The following is a 24163-nucleotide window of genomic DNA, read 5'->3' on the forward strand; positions in this document are numbered from 1 at the left end:
TGCAAGGGAGATCAGTTTATCTTACTGCCCTACACAGGATAATGTTGCAAATCTATTCACAAGGGCTTTACCTCGAGAAAAGTTTGAAGCTTTCCGCAAAGCTTTGGGCTTACTCTCATATAGAGAGTGATCTGCTACCTTGTACAGGTTCACACTTCCACTACAAGGGGGGTTTGTAGGCATATGCTCACTTATGGTAGTGCTATGTGTGAACACGGCTTAACCAAGGGCACTTTTTCCCATGTGGTTTTTCCCCTTGGATATCAAGTGTGAAAGGACACTCTACATATAATATTTTGTACTTCTATATTATATGGATGTGACACACATGCAAGGGTTGACTTGCATTTTGTGGCTACCACACTTTTGGCTCTCTCTCTCTCTCTCATTTCTGTGTGAGCTTCTCCATCCTGCACCTAACCCTAATGTGCAGGTTTGTGTGTGTGAGTGTGTGAGTCCAACACCAACAAGGTGCCACCAAGAAGGACAGGTATGCTGTCCAGAAAAAACACCCTTGTCAGGCTGCCAAGAAGCTGCAAACTGACACCCTGAAGAGAGGAAACTGCAGCCCACTGAATGGGTATCAATCAGCCCTTGAAGAAACACAAGCTTCAACGCATGAACAAAAAAACGCAGATCTGTCCATGGGCAGAAAAACGCAGATATGAAGAGGCAGAGGAGGGAGCATCCAACGCTGAAAATCACCGACGCTCTGATACCATGATAGAATGTGCAGCGGAAGAAGGGAAAGTGGAAACACGAGAGAGAGAAATGAAATGATATATTAACGTCTTCAAAAGGCCAAAATGACCTATGAGACCAAAAAGGTTACAACAATTGGTGGATCTGAGAGAGAGAGAGAGAGAGAGAGAGAGTGAGAGAGAGAGGAAACACAAGTGAGAACCTGCTCTCAATATCATCACCAAAAGGAATACATGTCCCGAGCAAGAGGGGAGAACCTCGTAAGTGAGGGACTGCAGCTAGACAAGCTAGACAAGCAATGCAAGCAGTGAAATATGAGGGAGGCATGCCGGCTATATATACCTCTACATGAAGGCAGCCGACTGGAGATAAATATCTCCACGACTTGGAAAAATACCCAGGACCATAAATGGGGAATAAATATGGGTAAAATACATGTGAGGGGTGACCAGCCCCTCAGACTAACATGGTCAGCCCTAGAGGCTAAAATAGGACACCAAATAGAAAGCCAGCAAGTAGGGGATGATATCTAACACTACTTTCTGCCCTAAAAGCATCACTGCTGATTCTGCCCAAAGCATAGTAGCTTTATGTTGCCTCTATCTGCAGCATTCTTCCCCTCATAGTATTCCGTTGGAGCATTGCCAACATCTCTAAACCCTCAAGAAGGACGGAAGTCACCTTGTGGAGACACTATCCAGCTGTGTGAAACCCCTATTACCATCTTTCTCTCCCCCTTCTCTCTCTCTATCTTTATCTCTCGTACACGTGGTTGCATCTGTCACTGCACACTCCGTTGGGCTTACACATTCCACTCATAAATAGCCAATAACCTTCGCCATCCATCCAAGCCTGCTTTCCCTAATCCCAGGGCTGCCCTAACCCTAGTGGATTAGTCCCTAACCTCTAGGTACATAACACCACGCAAGCCTTGCGAGAGGATACGCATCCCTAGCATGCCTAGTTTCCGGGCCCACCTCAAGGAGCCTCGCACCGAGTGTTGGTTGTTCGACACTTTGGTACGCCCCGTAGCAATGTACAGTGCCCCTTTTCAGGGACCAGATCTCAGAGTGGATGATTGGTGAAGTACAGAGAAACTGTTGATGATGATGCTCTCACGTATGATCTCAAGTAAGCCATCAGCTGGATGCTATCGAACGGAATGGCACTTGGATTTTGGTGCCTCGGCCACTGCAGCGTAGAGTGATTGGTGTGCGTTGGATCTTCAAATCAAAGTTCCGAGCTGATGGCAGCTTGGACAAGCACAAGGCAAGGTTGGTTGCCAAGGGTTATGCTCAGCGCCCTGGAGTCAACTTCGATGAGACCTTCGCTCCAACAGCCTGGATGACTACCATTCGCACCGTTCTTGAACTTGCAGGACATCATAGATGGCCCGTTTTCCAAATGGACGTCAAGTCGGCTTTCCTGAATGGAGAGCTTACACAAGAGGTTTATATTGATCAGCCGCCAGGATTTGTTGTTTCAGGCAAACAGGATCATGTGTACCGGCTCAAGAAGGCTTTATATGGTCTAAAGCAGGCTCTGCGGGCTTGGTACCAACGGATTGATGAGTTCTTTCAAAAGCTCGGCCTGCGCCGTTCTCACGTAGATTCGAACCTTTATATCCTCCTTGAGAGGGGGTTGATTGTTATCATTGTGGTCTATGTTGATGACCTCATCTTTACAGGTTCTTATTCTGTGCGGATCCGTTCTGTTATGGATGCTCTGGAGACAGAGTTTGAGATGACAGATCTTGGCCTCTTGCATTATTTTCTTGGCTTTGAGATTTGGCATACCTCGAAGGGCATTTTCTTCTCTCAGCAGAAGTACACTCCGGAGATTCTCGACAAATTTTAGATGATTGGGTGCAAACCAGTATCTTCTCCTATGGATATTGGTGAGAAGCTTTCTTCACCAAGGACTGATCAGGGACAGTATCGGGTTCTCGTCGGTTGTTTGGTATGGTTGACCTACTCCCGATTGGACATATGCTTCGCAGTCAGTTTATTGAGTTCCTTCTCATCCAAACCCAGTCAGTAGCATTGGCAGTGTGCTCTCAGAGTTCTTCGGTACTTGCATGGCACTCTGGATTTTGGCGTCTTTCATGGCCAAGGACACACTCTTGTTGGATGGTCTAACTCAAACTGGGTTGGAGATCCAGATACACGGCGTTCGACCACTGGTTGTGTTTTTTCACTTGGGTCTGGAGCCATTTCTTGGAGCAGTAAAAAGCAGCCTACTGTGGCGCTTTCCTCTACCGAGGCGGAGTACCGTGCAGTTTGTTATGCTGCATGTGAGGCGATATGGTTGCGGAGATTATTGGAGGAGCTCGGTTGTCCTCCTACCGGATCTACTCTTCTTTGGTGTGACAATCAAAGTTGCATCACCATCGCCAAGAACCCTATGTTTCATGCTCGTACGAAACACATTGAGATTCAGTATCACTATGTTCGTGAACGGATTCTTGCTAGAGATTTGCGTTTGGAGCATAGTCACAAGGGACGGGGGACGGGGACGGGAACGGGACGGGGAACGGCCATATGTAGGGAACAGGGACGGGGGTAGGAACAGCACTTAAAAATTACTTTGTCAGTACCACCCACTCGCCTATACGGGCAAAGCTTCTACGGGTACTTGGAACTTGAAGAGCCACTACCACGAGGAGGATGCCATGGATGATGGACGCCTCCTTGTCACTTGATAGCTTGAGAGAGAGAGAGAGAGTGAGTGAGGCTTGAGCCTTGAAAGTTGAGGGAGAACTTGAGAAGTCGAGTGTGAGGATGGGTGGTGGTGGGTGTGTGTGTGTGTGTGTGTGAAGCTTGAGAGAGTGTGTGTGTGAGGGAGAGTGTGTGTCTTGAGAGGCTACAGCTTGCTTGTGTGAAAGCTTGAAACTTGAGACCTTGGCCCTTGTGGCTTGCCGCTTGAGGGAGAGAGAGTGTGTGCGTGTGAAGCTAAAGCTTGAAGTGTGAGAGGGAGTGTGTGTGTGTGTGTCTTCTTATAGGGAGGGAGGCAAGAGAGGCCAAGGCCCAAAGCCTCAAAGGCTCAAGGCCTATGGGCCAAGGCTAAAGGCCCATGAAAAGCCCCTCCCAAACGGCCAAAAAAAAGGTCAAAAATGTGACCACTGCCCCAACAGTAACCTGCGGCGTTCCCATGCAGCCATCCCCTACAACCGTCCCCTCCTCGATCCATCCCCGGAACGCCGTCCCTTGTGAGGGACGCCCGGCTAGGGACGTCTGTCCGTCCCTTGTGAGGGACGCCCAGCTAGGGACGTCTGTCCGTCCCCGTCCCACAGTGTTCCTCCCGGGACGGCGTCCCCCCATTCCAAGGGTCCGTCCCCTCCGTCCCCTGTGTGACTATGGTTTGGAGTATTGTCCTTCCGCGGAGAATGCTGCAGATTTGTTCACCAAGCTGGTTTCTCAGGCTTCCTTGGCTCCTCATCTTTGGATTCTCGGAGTTTGTTCAGCATCTGGTGCTGAGAGGGGGTGTTAGCACATTCATCCCCAGATTCTGCTCTTTTATGGTGCCCATTTGGTCCCTTTTGCATGGCCCTTGCTTGTGGGCTGGCCACCCCTTTTCCTAGTATTTTTCTGGGATTTTTCTCGGCTTTTCTGGCATTTTGCAGTCGGCCTATCCAGTAGCTCCAGTCGGCCTGTTTTGCAGCTCCAGTCGGCCAACGTACCTCTAATATAAATAGTGGGTGCTGGCCTCTCATTGTTCATTCAGTCTTGTACATATTTTGCTCCCTCACTTATGAGACTTGTAGTGTCTCTTGCTTGGGACTGTTTTTCTTCAGCATATTCAACATAGTTTTCTCCGTATCTCTCACTCTTGCACTCTCTGTTCAGCACATTCTAGTGCCACTCTGCTTCCGCTCTGTGCACTCTTTCAGTATATACACTGGCTGCAGGGGTATGTACAACATGGGAGGTCGAGACAGAGGAACATTACATGATCAGATGCCCATCTAACTATGAGGTTCAGGAGAGATTTCATTCTCTCTTCCGAGACAGGAGTGGCCCTCTCTCACAGATAAGTCTTGAAAACCAGAGATGCCTAGGTCTACTGCACATCCAGGACATACTCCCCCGCCATGGAGAGGCCACTCCACATGCAGGGGATGCCATCATGACTCTAAGTTTGCTTATGGAGGAGAATGGTACTGGGTCTTCTGCTCATTTCATTTACAGTAATTTTTGCTTCCATGTTCACAATCTACACATGGAGCTTTTGTAACACATTTTGGTCTCATAGACCATTAGGTCTTTTGTAGACGTTAATAAAATCTCTCTCTCTCTCTCTCTCTCTCTCTCTCTCTCTCTCTCTCTCTCGTCATGTAGTATGAGGATCACAGATGCTTGGGTCTGTACTTACTGGAGCTTCATCGTCATCGAGAGGTTATGCTCAGACAACACTTTGAAAGTCAGAGGCAACTGGATGCTTCCCAGACCCCCACTACAGATTTCTTCCAACTGCCTCCACCTGTGTGACAGAGGATGTCACCCCAAACTCCAGAGAGACAGCGGGATCACACAGCCCATCGACTACATACCAGATCACGGGACCCACACACCAGTCAAGCATGATCCCTCCGCAGAGCCAAACACCCACCTTTCCACATGCCAGCTGCAGATTCCGGACATAGGAGGTGGACATCACCACGGCTATGCAATCTGTTATGGAGGACGGTACTATTAGTGGATTAGGCATACACTCCCCCAACTCCACTGTATTGGCACTTTGTATTAGCCACATGACTACATGTACTACCTGTTCTCATCTTTCAGCTTTCAGTTTTCCCATGGATCAGCATTTTCATGGAGCTATTGTATTACTCTTTGGTCCCATAGACCCTTTAAATCTTTTGAAGGCGTCTCTCTCTCTCTCTCTCTCTCTCTCTCTCTCTCTCTCTCTCAATAGACCATATTTAAATATCTTCAAGGGACCGTAAGGCAAACATATCACCTCAATACACACTCACACATACATTTAAATTAATTATCAAGCTTATGCTTAGACACTCTAAGAAGTCATGACTAAAGGAAAACTAAAGAACCTTACATTACTAACCAGTGTGCCTTATATAAAAAGGAAGCCAAAAAAGAAAGGTATAAGCCACCAGCTTCACAAAGAATAAGCAGAAAGCGTACAGTGCCACTCCAGGAATATGCCAAGCTTCATAAAATCCTATTGCAGCATTCTCATCCCCATCTGGCAAAGGCACTTTCCTGTGGCCTTCCATGATTTTGAATTCTTCAAACTTCTCCTCATGAGGTCCAGTCATTTCCCAATCTACCCCAAATGAAACCGGCATATCCGAATTCCCATGGTTTGGTGAATCCTCTCCATTCGCAGTCACAGATGATCCAACCCCTATCTGGCTGTCTGCTAGCAACGACTTTCTTTCATCAGCACCTAATGATGTCATTTGCTCATTGACTTCATGAGGAGATGGCAGACCCAAACAAGCTGGTTCCACCACCAAAAAGAGAAAAACCAGCAGCCCACATATCATTATGGCCACTGCAGGAAACACAAATGACCAGCCCCAACCATATCGAAGGGCCATTGCTGCAACAATAGACCCAGCAATATTTCCTACCGAAGAATGTGCATTCCAGATACCCATGATGAGGCCTCTCTTAGTTTTCCCGAACCAGTTTGCAACAACTGCCACAACTGCCGGCCAGCCTGTGGCTGAAAGCAAGCCTGTGATGACCTGGACAACAAAATAATAGGAGAAGGAATGGATGTTCCACCAATAGCCCATGCCAAACAAGTAAACACATGCACCACTCCCCACCATTCCAAACGTGAGAAACTTCCTGAGATCAAGCCGGTCTCCGAGGCGGCCGGCATAGTACATCCCAACTGCATATGATGCCAAGAAGGCCACATCGATGTCTCCAAGCCGCGCAGCACCAAGATCACCATTGAAAGGGGCCCATCCCATGGGTGGGCTGCTTGCTGGAGAGGGAGCTGAAGAGATGCCAAGGGGTTCTGTTAAGGTGGTATGGTTTTGAGAAGCCTGCGGATCAAGCACACTCTTCACAATACTCAATGGCTTTCTAGAAGCATGGAAGCAAGCATATGCAATGAAGGTCAGAAGCAAGACCAAGATTCTGTATTCATGAAGCCCAAAGTCTTTTTTGCAGAGTTTCCAAGCTAAATAGATGCCGAGGGGTACCTTGGAGCTTGTGCGGAGAGACCCAAGATCATCCATGGGTGGATTAATCGTGGAACCTTAGGAAAATGATGCAATTGAAAGCGTTCCAGCGTACCTATCATACCTGTGTGTTTCTACGTAACGAAGAACAGTGGCATAGAACCCCCCTGGATGCCTTGTTCGCTTGATCGCTCAAATTTCTCTGTGTTGACACTTCCCATTTATAACCCACGATCCAGATTTGTGACTCATTGCCCGCACACAAAATTTAAGCCACCAAAATATATATTGTTTTGCATTTCCATTAAATATATTCTCTTAAGAGAGTTTTCCTAAGGTTTAATTTTAGTATGTAATGATTAATGTTTGGCAAAGTCAAAGAAATGATGACCCTTTCTATTTGCATGCATTATTTAATGATTAATGCTTTAACAATTCAAAGAAATGATGACCCTGCATGCATTATGTAATGATTAATGCTTGAAAAAGTCAAAGGAATGATGACCCTCCTTGCCCATTCTATTTGCATGCATTCACCCATGTCCTTTCTATTTAAGGTCTCACAATTCTCTATAAAAAGCCCGAAGGGCTCATCCTCTACGAGTAGAGGGAATAGGAGGAGGAGAGGGGGAGGGCAGGAGAGTGGTTGTACTAAGGTTCTATTAATTAAACGCCACGTCAGTGGCATTTAACTAATGCAACTACGAATAATTTGAGTGAATAGATACTACGAAAAATGAGAAATGTTAAACGTGATTCATAGTATATACCTTACGGTTGATACGTTTTAGCATAATATACATAGCGATTTAATTACTAAGTTGCTAATTTAATATATATACACAGAGCGATTTAATAACTAAGTTGCTGATTTAATATTATGAGTTGCTGAGATTGTGTGATCAAAAAATTATCATATACGAGCAACCTCGCCCCTCTTCGACGTTGACCCCTCCTCGAACCTCCAATCTATGTCCAGAACCTCCAAATTCTTACCATGGTACCACGTAGCAACCACACGTAGCAACCATGTGAAACTCTTCCTTTATATAATGTAGAGAAGTATATGACTCTTTTAGATGTATTCGCTCTCTTTTTTTGAAAGGATTACAAGCGCGCATGGGTGGGCGGGGGGGGGGGGGTAAGGGTACACGAGTGGGAGAATGAAGGCATATCAAAGATACCAATTATAGCCTTCGTTAAAATTTAAAAACAAGATTGTATAATAGGTAGCTCCGTGCAGCCTATCAACCAAGTCATCCACTCTGGGAAGGGGATATCATAACTTTATTCAACTTTTTATAGTTAACACACATTCTCCAAACTTTCGTCCTTCTTGTGCTTTAGAAGTACTAATGCCCCCTAAAGAGATTTACTCTTACAAATCTATCCCATCCTAAGATATTCTGACAATTATCGGGTAATTTGATCCTCTTCCAACTGGCTCATCTTGTTAGGCGCAATGCTCTCGCGCTCGTACCTTGGAACTAAATCAATCTTATAATCAACCGGCCCACTGGCAGTTAATCATAAGAAGACCATGAGGTAACTCATCTTGTTAGGCGCAATGCTCTCGCGCTGGTACCTTGGAACTAAATCAATCTTATAATCAACCGGCCAACTGGCAATTAATCATAAGAAGACCATGAGGTAACTCAACTGGAAAAACTTTGGCAAGCTCTATCCTTATGTTCTCTAAAGCCTAGGTTTGCCATACATCAAGACTAACTAAATTAAGCTAACAATTAGCATCATATGACATGAGACCTAGAACACATTGAAACACTTCATAATTAGAATCCTTTACTATAAAGTTCAACTAATCTTACAAGAGTAGTGGATAAAACATGAAATGGATGGAACATCAAAATCACCTTGGAGACAAGATTGGATACGGTCCATGACAAAAGATAACTTATCACCCTTCCAATCTATCTGTATATTGGAACTTACAAGAGTAGTGGATAAAACATGAAATGGATGGAACATCAAAATCACCTTGGAGACAAGATTGGATACGGTCCATGACAAAAGATAACTTATCACCCTTCCAATCTATCTGTATATTGTTATTATGAAACCACTATTTTCCTATAATAGCATCTACTCTATCCAGATTCACAATCATGAAATTCCATGGCTTCAAGTAGCTCTGTATGGTTATAGGCATGTGATCCCAAAACTATGTGCCTGATGGCATGCCAACGGCTCCGAGTAGCTTTATATGGTTATAGGCATATGAGACACCCACCAATCCCAAAACTTTGTGGTGCCTTATGACAAGTCAACTCAATACTGGTGATCCCTTGGCTACGTTTCCACTCTTGAGTTGTGCACAAGGTTAGCATCACAAAGTTGTGAGTACTCCTAGGGTCAAAAGGAATGTGCATAGTTTTCCCCACAACTCATAGATATATACATGTGGGACTGAAAACTTTCATGTTAAAGCTATAAACCTTATAAGAACTATGATCTAAAACAATAGTGTGTACGGAAGTAATTTTACATTTAGCCTTGATCGCATGGACTCCCTTTGACTTTGACTTGCCCTTTGACTGTGGGCAATTCATCCTCATGTGCCCTAGTTGACCATAACTAAATCACCGACCCTCCTTAACGTACTGAAGTGTTTACTCCGCTTTCCTTCAATTCTTCGAATTGGGATCACCTATAGTCCGTGATTGAGCTTGGGTCTTTGTAGGAGTCTGTGAAGTCTTCCCATGCTTAAACTTTCATTTACACTGGGATCTTGCTTAGTCTATCAAAGAGGGTTTGTTGGGGTGGGTTTCTTAGTCTATTTCTTCGCCCATGGCCTCATCATAAATTTTAGCATATCATATCGCATCGCGCAATGTTTTGATTTGATTAGAGCTGATATCCATTAAGCAATGTATCCACAAAGAACTAATAGGATCCATCTAGAGTTGATATCCATCAGGCAATGCATCCACAAAGAACTAATAGGATCCATATGAGTTACTCAAGCCAATAACTCTTGAAATTTATGTACATAAATTTCAAAAGGCATATTCTTCATTTTCAGACTTTTAAACATGGGCACTATGTCGTACTCGTCCTCTTGGCCTATAGGAACTCTTCTCGAAAAACTCTCTCAAAATCTACCCACGTCATGGGTTTCACACATAATCTTTCCACCACTAGGTAAAAGCTTTTCCCATTCACAAGAACCCTTGTACCATCTATATCTTCTTATCCTTGAGGAAAGCATGGAACTCAAAGTGTGTACTCACATGTGGAGCTAGGAGTTAACTATAGCTTGAGTCCTCTCTATGCTTTCTCCCCTACATAGGACATTGGAGTAAAAGAGGATGTTATTAATGATGTCCTAGCTCCCCTTGCTACTATTACTAAACCTATAAATTTTGGATGTCACTAAACTTGCAAATTTTGCTTGCTTAACAACAACAATGTTGGTAAGGTTTAAAATCAGCTACTTAAGTAAGATCATCCTTTGGTGACCAAGTCATCGACCGTCATGTCATCATCTTGATGGTCGTCGCTTATTTGTCAAGATGGACATTCTCATTCATTACAACATCGTTATGTGTTTTACTAGCCATGATAAATCCCAAGCTAATATGTTGTTTGATCAAGGAAAACTCGTGTGTCAAGTGTATAGATGAAGTGCTACAAAATCCCGCTCTCCCATGAACTCAAGTACAAATCCTGCTCTTAGAAGCTGGCCAAGTTCTTTCAGCCCTCTTGACCAAGATTCACACTTCTGATGTGGAGAAATAATGAGGTAGACCCCCCTTGCTCCAAGTGTTTTTTTGAGGAAAGCATTAAAGAGTTGTGTTAGAAATAACAGAGTCTATGAAAGACTTATTACAAAAAAAAAATCAATCAGAGAAGCTTAACTCCATAACCAATAACCAGTCAAAGGGTAGCCTGGACCTCAACTAGGTCCATGATGTGATGCATGAGTTCCTCGTCCCGTTTAGAAGCAGCTCTCATTTCCCTCTTCTTAAAGTCAAACTGGATTTCTGTATCTCTAACTTCCTCGATGAGATTCTCCCCATCTGCATCCACTTTGGCCACTAGACTATCATTGAGTTCCTCCATTTTAGCAAACAACATTTCCTTTGTATCCCTCAGAGCAGAACCAAAGAGTTTCTCAGACCTTGTACCATGTCAAGTTGTTTGTTCTGAAAGACATGCATATTTTTACCAATCCATACATTCCATAAAAATTCCAATCTAATAATATTCCATATTTTGGTTGACCAACCATTAGCTTCACCAAGAAGAATCTCTTTCCAATCAAGATCCTGGGGATGAGTGTATAATACACATTGTTGTAGGAGGAGAAAAGCAGGTTTAATTTTGGAGTAAGACATAAAGAGATGTGGGATAGATTCCATTACATAACTACACCTTGAGCAGAGTCCATTGCGCAAACCAAGTTTGGTTGCACAAGCATTAGTCCACAGGTCCGGATGTAGAATAAGCCATACAATAAACATGAGATTTTAGGGGAAATGTATTTGGACTAAAGGTTGGTGAATCTGAATTCCCATTGACTCCTATTCTAGCTGAGGTTCCACCTTTTATTCAATTTGGAGTAGAGTCGGGGCTCGAGATTTCTGAACGAGGGATTGGGAGCTGACCATCCTGTCTAGCCCAAACAAACGTTTTGGGTAGGAGGGGACCTTTTAGCTGAATAAATCGTTCCTCTTGATTCTACTAGATGGACATCCTTTGCATGAGTAGGTTGAGGTTAAGCCTGTACCTTTCTTTGAGCTCAGCTCAAGACAACCAACCACTAGAATTGAAATCCCATACATCTCCGCATGTAGAGAGACCTTTCTTGGAGAGCTTCTCTGCTAACCTATACTGGGGTTGGTGGATGTAGTCTTGGCATACCATAGAGAACCATATGGAGTCCTTGTCATAAATTCCCACTTTAGCTTTAAGGCCCTCATTAAGAGTTATATTCTCATTAAGTTTATTCTAGGATGACTTCATCTTTTTAATTAGCATGCTACCCTTACGTTTGATAGGGATCTTGCTAAAGAATAGTACCAGAGAAGGAAGGTTCTTCCATCTATGGAAACCCTATATATAGAAAACAAGGTAGAGTCCCTATGGAGGAGTTGGGCCCAATCTTTGTAAAGATAAAGTAATCTTCTGACCACCCATTTGCCATTCATTCTGTCTGCCAGTTCAGTTATATTTGGAATTCCCAGTGCACCTTTACCCTTGGGCAATGTACAGCATTTCCCAAGCAATCTTAGGTATTCTAAAGGTGTTAGCATCTCCACCCCATAGGAAATTTATGTACATGTACTCCAGAGGCTTAATCTTAGCCTAGGAAGGTCTCTAACAGGAGAGAAAGAAGATGGTAGTAGGGATTAAAATATGTTTCAGTACCACTATCCTGCATATAAGGCTAACTTGCATACCCTTCCATTTGGCAAAATGCATTTTGACTTTTTCCATGACCCAAAGCCATCTCTAGTACTCACTCCATAGCCCATAGGGATTCCAAGTAGTTTGAAGATCCTGCCATCTAGGATAGTTTGACACCCTTATCCGAGAAGCCATAAGAAGAATTCTTACCTATTTTGGAGTGATTTATGATGAAACCTAAATCCAAGCAAAATGTTCAAAGGTAGTCCCAAAATGACTTTATAGATTATGGGTCATTTGTGAATCAGACTGTTAGTATCATCTGCAAACTGTTGTAGGCAGAACTACTTTTGATCTCCTGGGAGCTTGATCCATCTAAGTCTTTGACCTTGTATTGCATTGTCAACCAAGAGCATAATTACCAAAATGGAAAAGAGAAGAGATGCTAGGGCAACCCTTCTTGATGGATCTTCATAGTATAAATGGGGGTGAGAGTTGTTCATTAACTTTCACTCCCGCACTAGCGTTCCCAAATAGAGTATGAATAGCTTTAATAAACCTTGGCCCAATGCCCATATCCTGGAGAGATTGCAATACAAAAGCCCATTCCAATCTATTATTATAGGCTTTATCAAAGTTAATTTTGAAGAAGATAAAATCTTGATTAGAAATTTTGAGCATGTTCAAATCCCTCCTAAAGGGCAATAATGGCGTCCAGAATAAACCTTCCCTTCACGAACCCTTTCTGTTCACTTCTAATCCATGCATTGAGGTGTTAGTGAGACGAAGTGTAAGGGATTTTGCAAAAAACTTATAAGAAATGGAGAGCATTATAATAGGTCTCAATTACTGATTTGCTCTTTGGATCATCTTTTGTGAATTAACTTGATAACACCTTCATTAACTTGGCGAGGGAGAGCACCAAAAGAGAGAGATTCTTTCCAAACCAGAACAAGATAAGGAATCAAAATATTTTTAGAGCGTTTGAAAAATTCATCGAGGAAGACCATCCAGTCTAGGGCTCTTTCCATTCTTGTGAGAGTCAATGGCTACCCCAAGTTCCTCCTTAGTTATATCTCTTTCAAAAGTAAGGTAAAATTGGATAGGTATCTCATTTTACAAATGGGTCTTAATTACGTATATAGATTTCTTTATTGCGAAAAGACATTTCATAAATTTGATAGAGATCTTTTTTGTTTAGATGTTCTCAGCCAATGGAGGGGGAACTATTTTTCTCCAACATCCAGCTATTTTGGCACAAGCTTCCTGTTTTAACATAAGAGGTAGGGAGCTGAAGGTGTTCGCATAGTGAGAGTGGAAAATTGCCATATTTTCCTCTATTGATGTGGCCAAATTTCCATGGCAATCTCTCAACATAGGGATAGTATCTTTCTCCTTTTTTTTAAAGGCATTTGAAAGTTTCTTTATTGGGTCTATCTCCTTTTCCTGTGCCCACCACTCTCTCAAAAAGAGCCGAGCATTTTTGATGTCTTCCTCCTTTCTCAAAGAAGCCTTCACAGTAAGGTAAAGTTATTGGCACTCCAACTTCCCTTTATTTACCTCTTTCTCAAGCTATTCTAGTTTTATGAGACTGGCCTTCTTCCTGGCAAACCAATATATATCCCTATGTGATCTAATTTGACTGAGAAAATGTTGAGTTTTTCTAACTGCTAGGGACCAAGCTCCAGCAGGTGGAAGCTGGGAATGAAAAGCCCTATAGAAAATAACATGTATCTCTTCTTGCATAATAGGGAGAGGGAACATGGAAGGTTCGGCATGAAACTATCTAGCTTGGTCTAATTTCCTGATTTAAGAAGTGAAATATGAATAGGCTTATGGTTTGAGATGTGAGTAGAGTTGAGGACTCTAATTTTCGAACTATTGAAGTCCTTGGCAACTGAACTGCTCAGATAGCATCCATCCAACCTAGATTTCATGAGGTGAGAATCAGCTCTACCATTTGACCATGTGAAGTTTGGGCTAGTCGCTATATCTATTAGGTCATGAAAGCCTTTGCAATATAACCATTCCTGACGCTCTCGACCCTTCAAAGTGGAAAAGAAAGAAAAAATGTAAATTAGAATTTCTTCTCACAGATGAATTAATGGAAGAATTTAAGGGTGCCCACATCAAGTCCACCATCACCCTAAAGTTGAAGAGTGCCTAGCTCAAGTCCCACCATCACCCTAGAGTTGAAGTGTGCCCACCTCTCAAGTCCACCATCACCCTTCTGGAGTTGAAGGGTGCCCACCGCTCAAGTCCATCATCACCCTAGAAGAAAACAAAACATTCATTGTGGCTCATCACTCCATTGTGTTTTGAAGCCTTCAAGGGACATGATGTACGGGAGAGCATGCCAAAGATTGGTGTTGGACCAATGACACAAAGTTTATAATGGGAGATGGATCTACCAAGATGTGCACAATAGTATATGTCCATATAATTTGACCACAAAGAAAGGCACGGTCAAAGATGACCAAGTGGAACTCTAGCTGAATGTGAATATGGAACTCTAGCTAAATGTGAATATGGTAAGAAGTGCATTACTAGTGATTGGAGAAAAGTTCAAGAAACAAAAGATGACTAAAAAGGTAAGATGGCCTTATGTGTGTGGCAAAAGGACCAAAGCAAAAGGGCTTCAAGAAGTATGAACACTTGAACCATAGTAAAGCTAATTAACATGTACAACATGTGTAATGTGAACAAGGTGAACATGTGTAATGTGAACAAGGTGAACATGATTAGTCAAGAACACATCTTTTCACAATTGGGCTGACTATTTTTATTGAGAGATTCAAATAGCCTACAAAGCAAAAATTGAGAATCTGCAACTCCTCACTCATAAAGGTAATTTACCATGCTCTAAAGAGATGCCACTATTAGAGAGAGCCATGATGCAAGAAAAAACCATCCAATTGGTAGTGGCAGGTGAGACATTATAAAAAAGTAAAACCACAACGAAGAGTCTCAATAAGTAGCACACCCTAAGAGACACAGGAAAAAAGAGCTATGAGTTAGTACCTCACATTAAATAAATCCATGATGATGACATTGATGTCTTGGAAGTGTCTCCACAATAAGAATAACTCCACACTAATAACAACAAGCTCCCCCCAACAACAATAACAAAACAACCACAATAGCAAGTCAATGAACAAAACTTAGTATAGTTGTCAAAGTGATCTCACAAGAGCTAGCTACACAGGAGCATATTGAATCTAGCATAACAAGAGCCAACCAATGAGCTTATGGAGACAACATACACTTATGAAAGAAAGGTAAACGAGACTTATATTTATCAAGATGCATTTTAAGAGCTACAAGGCTTGGACTCTAGGCAACATGGGTTTTAATGAATCTCGTTAGACCCTATTGCATAAAACAATTTTTGAATGCCATTACTGTCATGCTCAAGAGACATATGATCACTAAAAGAGCCATGTTGAAATAGCTAGAAAGGGTAATGATTGAGAATCAAAATTAGGCCAAAGCTCATGAGGAGGAACTCTAGAGAGCAGTATATCAAGGGAATCAAAAGAGAGAGACTGACTTAGTGGAGATAGAAAACAATAACAAGAGATAGAGATGATGACCAAGAAAGAAACATAGAGAGCCAAGGAAGAGCTATAAATCAAGGAAGAAAGCATTAAGAAGTTGCACAAAGAGAAAGAAGGCATCCTTGCAATGTACAATACAACTGATAGGAGAAAATCTCAAAAGATTTGGGCAACGTCTCTAATCTCCACAAGGTAGCAATGGATGGTCAAGAGAAGCAAAGATAAAAGAACAAGGCCCACCTTTAGTTCTATAGCCAGTGAGATGAGATGTGCACTAGAGATCTTTATAAGAACAAGATGTAGAGATCAAGAAGCTACAGGACAAGCTAGTAAAAGTAAGAGAACCTTTGCTAAAAAAGGTAGTGCTAGGACCAAAAGAGCTCAAACCATGGCTCGACCAAGTTCTCACACATGTTATCCAAATAGGTGAGTACTCGTGCTCTCTAAGGTCACCTTCTCAATCTTATAACATTTCTATTTTACAATTAACCCTCTCATTTATTCAACATAATATTAACTATACAAATCCACTCCCTCCACATCACTTTGACTATTTGAATCTCTCAATATAAATAGTCAACCTAATTAATAAGTTGTTTCAATGACATCATTTTCAAATCCACTCCCTCCAAATCACTTTGAATGTTTGAATCTCTCAATAGAAATAGTCACCCTGATAAGATGTGCCAATGACTAATTAGTTTCACATTACACAAGTTGTACATGTTAATTGGCTTTCCTATGGTTACAAGGCTCTAAGCTTCAAGTGTTCATATACTTGAAGCCTTTTCGCTTTGGTCCTTTTGCCACACATAAGGCCAGCATCTTCTTACCATATTCACGTTCAGCTAGATTTCCACTTGGTCATCTTTGTCCATGCCTTTCTTTGTGGTCGAATTATATGAAGACATATACTACTACATCTTGCATCTTGGTAGATCTATCTCCCAATGGCAAGCTTTGTGTCATTGTCCCTTGAAGACTTTAAAACACTCAATGGTATGATGAGCCACAATCAATGTTTTGTTTTCTTCTTAAGGTGATGAGACAGACTTGAGAGGTGGGCACCCTTCAACTAGGAGGGTGATGGTGAACTTGAGAGGTGGGCACACTTCAACTCTAGGTTCAACTCTAGGGTGATGTTGGACTTGAGGTGGGCACACTTCAACTCTAGGGTAATGGCGGACTTGAGGTGGGCACACTTTAACTCTAGGTTGATGGTGGACTTGAGGTGGGCACACTTCAACTCTAGGGTGATGGTGGATTTGAGGTGGGCACACTTCAACTCTAGGGTGATGGTGGATTTGAGGTGGACACTCTTCAACTCTAGGGTAATGGTGAAATTGAGCTGGGCACCCTTCAACCCTCCCATTAATTCATCTATGAGAATAGAAGAGACCATGGAAGGAATCAACAAGCTGCTGTTATGCAGCACTAATTTCATGAATTAGATGGCTCATCCTCAACCAGTTCAAGTATATGGTCACAGGAACAAAGGGTATGGCGCTGTCACCTATTGACAACTCATATGAGAATAGAAGAGACCATGGAAGGAATCAACAAGCTGCTGTTATGCAGCACTAATTTCATGAATTAGACGGCTCATCCTCAACCAGTTCAAGTATATGGTCACAGGAACAAAGGGTATGGCGCTGTCACCTATTGACAACTCATATGTTGCATGACATAAATGCAGCCAACAGGTCCAAGACACAACTGACCAGGTGCAAGATCTCAAAGATCAATTAGTTGCCACTGACGCCACACATAAGGAGATAATCATTGAAAATTTAAGGGTTGCCGAAGAGAAAGAGGCAAGAATAACAACGATGGAAGGGCATAATAAACTAATAAGCAAGACGATAGTCTAAACCACCAAGGAAAATGAGGAGCTCAAGGCCCACCAATTAGAAAAAGCAAAAGAACAACTTCAGCAAAGAAGTAGCGAACACCAAAGAAAAAGAGTTGCAGCACACACAACAACTAAGAGAAAACACACTTTCAAGCCAAGGAAGAGGGGTTCACAGGATAAATCAACAAGCTTAAGGAAATAATTTCTTTCTTAGAACAAAAGGTGGCAAGCCTCTAGGCAGAGCGAGAGCAACCCATCCGATATCTTCTTTTTTCAGTTATATCCTATTGTGCTAAATCTATGTAGTTGGTGTCGGGTGTTACAACAATCGGCTATCTTGGATAATAGTGTTGACATCCTTAAGTAACCCGATTAATATGATGTTATTCTAGGATGACCTTTCATCAGAGAAACACTAGTTGTTCACAATTGTCATTCTAGGATGACCTTTCATGAGAGAAACACTACTTGTTCACAATTGTTCCAGTGATCACATGTATCTCAAGAAAATCTTAAATATTGACCTTAAAACTTGGAAGATGCACCAAGATATGTATCTCAAGAAAGATGGTCATATCTTAAAGATTGACCTTAAAACTTAGAAAAATGCATGCTGCTCCTAGAAGGGTAAAGAGCCCATTATAGAAACACAAGAACCTGTGACCCAAAAACATACAATAATACCACAAGGACCTATATGGGATAATCCCTCTTTATCAAATCTTAAACTAGAAAGTAATACTCTTAACACTTACTAGGAATGTCAAAGAAAAAGGATGAACCATAAGAATCACGGCGGTCAAAAAGCCATGGTACATAAGAACCTCCCAAATAATAGGTATAGAGATCAAATGTCAATGGATTCAGATGAACCATAAGAATCATGGTCAAAAAGCCATGGTACATAAGAATCATGGTCAAAAAGCCATGGTACATAAGAATCTCCCAAATAATAGGTATAGAGATCAAATATCAATGGATTTGGATGCAACACATACTAAGATTTAATCACATTGAAGTGCACACTGAAGCAAAACAATGTGTGGGAGATATGACCTTGTGCAAACAATTATATCAAGGTTAAAAAAAGTTTAAAAATTATAGAAAATGCAAATTCACCAAATTTTTTCAAAGTCCACACCTATACTTGTATAAGCTCATCTTATACAATGAACGATTCTAATTGTATGCAAATGGTCTCATGTACATTTCAACTTGTGTACATGTCTGAGCTATAATGGTCCAATGGACAAAACCAATGGTCCATTATACAAGGTCAATTCTCTAAATTGAACCATATTAGTCTATCTGACATATATTTAAAGTGGTCCAACGTACAATATCAATTGTACATGGATAATTCAAAAGCTAGTCCATCTAGTATTATGCATCCTCTTTTAGGTCACTTAAACTCTACCTTACATCATGATCTAGATGACAAGAATGTACAGATATCGAGCTCAACTAGTGCTACGACGGACATTGATGACCCGCCTAGGTGACAGCTTCCGCACTTATGCCACTGGCATAGTTGGTGATATTATGGTTAATATGCCGCCAGTGGATGACATGCTGTGTGACAACCACTTTAAAAGTACTAGATTTATGGCGAGTTCACACTATAGACCGACCATTTTGTATGTTATCGTAGGAGAGTACTTTTCCTTTATGTATGTACTCTTATCTTTTAGTTATATGGTTGTAGAGAAGAGAAGAAGATAGAAGAAAATCATCCATCTCTTTCGTGTCTTGCACTCTCTCCCCCACATTCTCTTTATGGTATCAGAGCTCTAGTTCATGGGAGAGCTAAGGAGACAATCAACAAGAATAAGCAAGCAAGGAAGTGATAAGAGCATCATCATCTCTTTCCCTTCTTAGTTTAGGTACAACACCCCTCGGTAGCTCCGAGAGCTACACATCTCCGATTGAGGAGCTATCTTTGTAGGCTTGGAGGTGCCTATGTGGTATGTAGCATTTTGTACTGAAGTTTTACAGCCAAAATCGTGTTTCAGGCGCATCTCGGTCTTCGTTCTATCACTGCAAGGTATTTTTGACAGTTTCGGGAAGTTTTGGTTGAGAATTGTCTCTGGTCTAAATTTGGATATTGTAGTGCAGTAGTGTATTTTGGGAGTACAGACAGTGTTTGCACATGTAATGGGTGTATGAACATGTACTTTGGTCAGATTTGGTGACCTACAAGTTATGCTGAAGTACTGCTGCAGTAGCCACAGAAGATACTGTTCTGTTACAAGTTACATACAAAAATTGACTGTTACAGTTTTTGGAAGGATTAGAACTAGAGTGCAAGGAAAGTCATGTATTGGCTTTCAATTAGTGTCATAGACACAATGATAGGACACATACAGGATGCCAACACTCTAACAAAGTTGCGTGGCAGAACCTGATGTATATGTTTAAGACCAACACAAAGGCAAGAAAATTGCAGCTAAAACAAGACCTGCATACTGTGGAAAATAAAATCATGTCTATCAATGAGTATGCTTTAAAGATCAAGGGCATTGTTGAATCCCTTGAGTCTATCAATGTATCGGTGGAAGATGATGACTTGGTAAGTGTTTGTTTGAATGTGCTTGGCAAAGAGTACAAGCCATTCAAGACCTCCATTACAGTCAGGGAGAATATTCCCAACTTTCGGGAGCGACTAGGTGTCTATGCTGATCATAGAAGAAAAGTATTTAGGTGATGACTCTTCTTCACAAAGCAAGAACACATCATAACATGCCTTCTACTCCAATTTAGGTAGAGGCAGAGGTAGAGGTCGTGGTCGAGAGGCCAAGGTGGTGGTCGATAAGGAAATTAGAATTATGGATAACAACAGTCCAATGATTTACATCATCATCAATCATACACAAGTGGCAGAGGCCATTCTAGAGGCAGGGGGGCCAAAGAGGCCGAGGTGGTTGGCAAAGAAATGAGAATGCAAATATCATAGAGTGCTATTATTGTGGTAAACCAGGGCACATGGCAAAGGACTGCTATAAAAAGCAGAATGACATTAAAAGTGGAAAGTTACAGCAAGGCAATTATGCATCATCTAGTAAAAAATAGGGAGGTGATGACAAAAGTGTGTAGTTGTTTGTGATGCAGCACATGCTCAATTCCATAATAAGAGATGTGTCAGGATCTCAAGATACATGGTATGTGGATTCTAGCGCCTCTAACCACATGACCAGTCATGTGGATTCTAGCACCTCTAACCACATGACCAGTCATGCTGAGTGGTTTAGAGACGTAGAAAATGGAAAAACCTGGTTATGTAGAAACAGGTGATGATACTATGCATCCCATTGCGCATGTTGGTAAACTGCCATGGCAAAATGAAGTACTTGGCAAATGTACATGTTTCAAATATTACAAAGAACCTCGTTTCTGTTGGACAAATGGTTGAGTAGGGTCTACAAGTGAGGTTTAATCCTCAAGGATGTTTTGTGGAAGACTTCAAAAATCAGTGTCGCTCGATTGCAAAAGGTAACAGAAATGGTAGGATGTTTACTTTGGATGTGAACATGCCTGAAGTAAAGGCAACCATGTTTGTGCATAGAACATGTGTCATTGTAGATATTGACATATGGCACAAGCGCATTGGTCATGTGAATGTACAATGAGACTGAAGTCTATTCAAGCCCAAAATATTGTTTTGTAAATTTGTCAAAGTCTAAGGTTGATGGTATGCACAAAGTATGTGAAGCATGCCAACTTGGTAAGCAAGCCAAACATGCTTTCCCACATGAAAAGCATGTCAGTGCAAGGCCATTAGATGTCATACATTCAGATGTATGAGGACCAGCCACACTAGGAAAGTGTGAGTTTACTTCATAAAGGAGAAAAGTGAGGTGTTTGCTCACTTTCACAGATTTAAATCCTTGGTCGAGAAGGAAAAAGGCATGCAAATAAATTGCCTGAGATTAGATGGTGGGGGAGAATATTTCTCCAATGAGTTCAGCAATTTCCTGAGGAAGCAGGGAATGAAGAGACAATTTAGATGCAGGTACACTCTGCAACAACAGAATGGTGTTGTAGAAAGAAAAAACAAGCACATTGTAGAAGTGACACATACCTTGATGGCTGAAAAGAATCTACCACATTATTTTTGGGCAGAAGCAGTAGCACAACTGCTATGTACATTATGAACAGAACACCCACTATAGCTGTTCATGGTATGATGCCTAAATAGAAGTTTACAGGCATAAGACTGGATGTGTCTCACTTGAAAGTGTTTGGGTGTATTGCATATATGCATGTTCCTGATGAAGTGAGAACAAAGTTGGATCCAAAGGCAGGGAAATGCATCTTTCATTGGTTATGCTATGGAGCAGAAAGGTTGTAGATGCTATAACCTTACTACTCGTGAGATGCGAGTAAGCAGAGATGTTTTTTACGAGATAAGTAGATAGTATGCACCAACAGTGAAGGCAATAGAAGATGCAGATGTAAGAAGTGTTGATGCTGCACCACATGTAGAGCAGCAATCACAGGTGCTTAGTGGAAGGTTGAGGACAGATGTAGGTACACATGTATCATGCAGAGGGAAGGAAAAGGTAGATCAACATTTTGTGCTTAATCTGTCAGCAGGTTACTCATATGTGGATGGTGACTCTAGCGGCTCTGAGAGGAGCTTGGAATTCCATCTCTGGTTACTCCTGGTGCCAGGAGAATGAGGGCTGTTTTGAGGACACTTGGCAGTGATCCAGGTGTACGCAGGTCTACGAGGGTTAGGTACCCAGTTGACAAGTTGAGATATGATGGATATACAACTCAAAATTATGTTTACATGGTTAAAGCAATATAGGAATTAGAGCCCACTTGTTTTGAGCAAGCACTTGGAAATAAGAAATGAAAAGATGCCATGAATGAGGAGATGGCAGCATTGGATAAAAATGCAACATGGGAGTTAGTGTCTTTGTCTAAGGAAAAGAAGGCAATTGGATGTATACAAATGACCGTCTTGGGTGACAGCTTCTCATACTTATACCACTGGCATGGTTAGTGAGATTATGGTCGATATGCCGCCAGTGGATGACAGGCTGTGTGACAGCCACTTTGGAGTACTAGAGTTATGGCATAATTAATTCACTAGCTCATATAGTTGGGTTCACACTATAGACCGACCATTTTGTATGTTGTTTTAGGAGAGTACTTTCCCTTTATGTATGTACTCTTATCTTTTAGTTATATGGTTGTAGAGAAGAGAAGAAGTTAGAAGAAAATTTAGCCATCCATCTCTCTCTTGTGTCTTGCACTCTCTTGTGTGTGTGTGTGTGTTTGCTTGCAAGGAACTCAAGCTCTCTCTCTCCCCCACATTCTCTTTAAAGAAGAACACATCAATGATTTTAGCTATTCAAGACATAACCATGCTAGCTTCAACTCAACCTCTACATACGATAATAATATATATTACAATTTAAATTGAATGAAGTAAACTATGCTTCAAAAGTAGTTATCAAGGGATTAAGTTTTAAGCTTGATAGTTTACCCAAACAATAAGGATTTGACAAATGACAATAAAAGTGGATATGAAGTAAGCTTATCATTTAGACTTAAACACTATAGTCTAGTGAGAATTCAAAGTGGATAGCCTTTAAATAATGAAAAAAAAAATTGGGGGGGGGGATTACATATGGTCACAACATGATTGATAAAAGAGAGACATTTTCTTATTCTCAATGCTAAAAAAGATTACTATCATTCAAAATGGAAGTCTTCTTTGGAAATCAAAATAAACCTCTATTTTAACCGAATCTCTTAATTTATACGGTGTTTTAGATGATATTGGTTTGAAAATGTGTTGAAGTTCCAAAATCATCTTAGTAATTTAAAATAGTAAGGCTTTGTAAAAACAAAATAATAGTATGTGTTTAGAAAGCTAGAAATTCAAGTAATCCATCATAATTAAAGTTTTAAACTCTACATCCTTTCTTAACTCTAACCTATATATTCTTACCCCAATGTTAAAACATAAATAAGAGCATCAAGAAAGAGACTCATACAAAGAAATCCTAAAACACCTATGCCCCTATTTTTGTTAATGATCGATACAAATTTTAAATAATACCTACATTACATCCATAAGCACACTTTAGAGAACAATATAGGCTCAAGGGAGTAACAATATACATGGTTTGTGGGTGAATATAACATGGTTTTTGGAGGTTTGCCATCAAAATTCATTTATGTATAGGCCAAATTTATGTCGCTACATAGTAGAAAAGATTTGATCCCACATATAATAGGTTGGTTTGCAACAAAATGTTATAACTGTAATATTTAGCACTAACCACACAATGATGATACCCGCACTTTGTTGCTTATTATAAGCAACAAAGTGTTCAAAGAGAAATGTTTAGTACTAACCACATAATGATTATCATCTTGGTTACTAAAATCATGAAGAAGGAGAACAAACAAAAATATGTCTAATACATACAATACTTATTATTCCACTTGGTTGCTAAAATCTTGAAGAAGGAGAACAAACAAAAATATGTCTAATACATACAA

General features: G+C 41.2%; 1 protein-coding gene across 1 annotated transcript in view; it reads right to left on the reverse strand.

Moving 5' to 3' along the window:
- LOC147622679 (putative glycerol-3-phosphate transporter 5) overlaps nt 1-7150 on the reverse strand; it is a 55060-nt gene extending 47910 nt beyond the window's left edge. Inside the window, exon 1 of the mRNA XM_086822261.1 lies at nt 5770-7150. Coding sequence (XP_086678387.1) covers nt 5770-6922 — 1153 coding nt within the window. The 5' untranslated portion in view covers nt 6923-7150. The remainder of the gene's footprint in view (nt 1-5769) is intronic.
- Nucleotides 7151-24163: the final 17013 nt, after the last annotated feature.

The sequence above is a fragment of the Cibotium barometz genome, chromosome 28, assembly GCF_041138505.1.
Source record: "Cibotium barometz isolate CiBa-2024 chromosome 28, ASM4113850v1, whole genome shotgun sequence".
Taxonomy (NCBI): domain Eukaryota; kingdom Viridiplantae; phylum Streptophyta; class Polypodiopsida; order Cyatheales; family Cibotiaceae; genus Cibotium; species Cibotium barometz.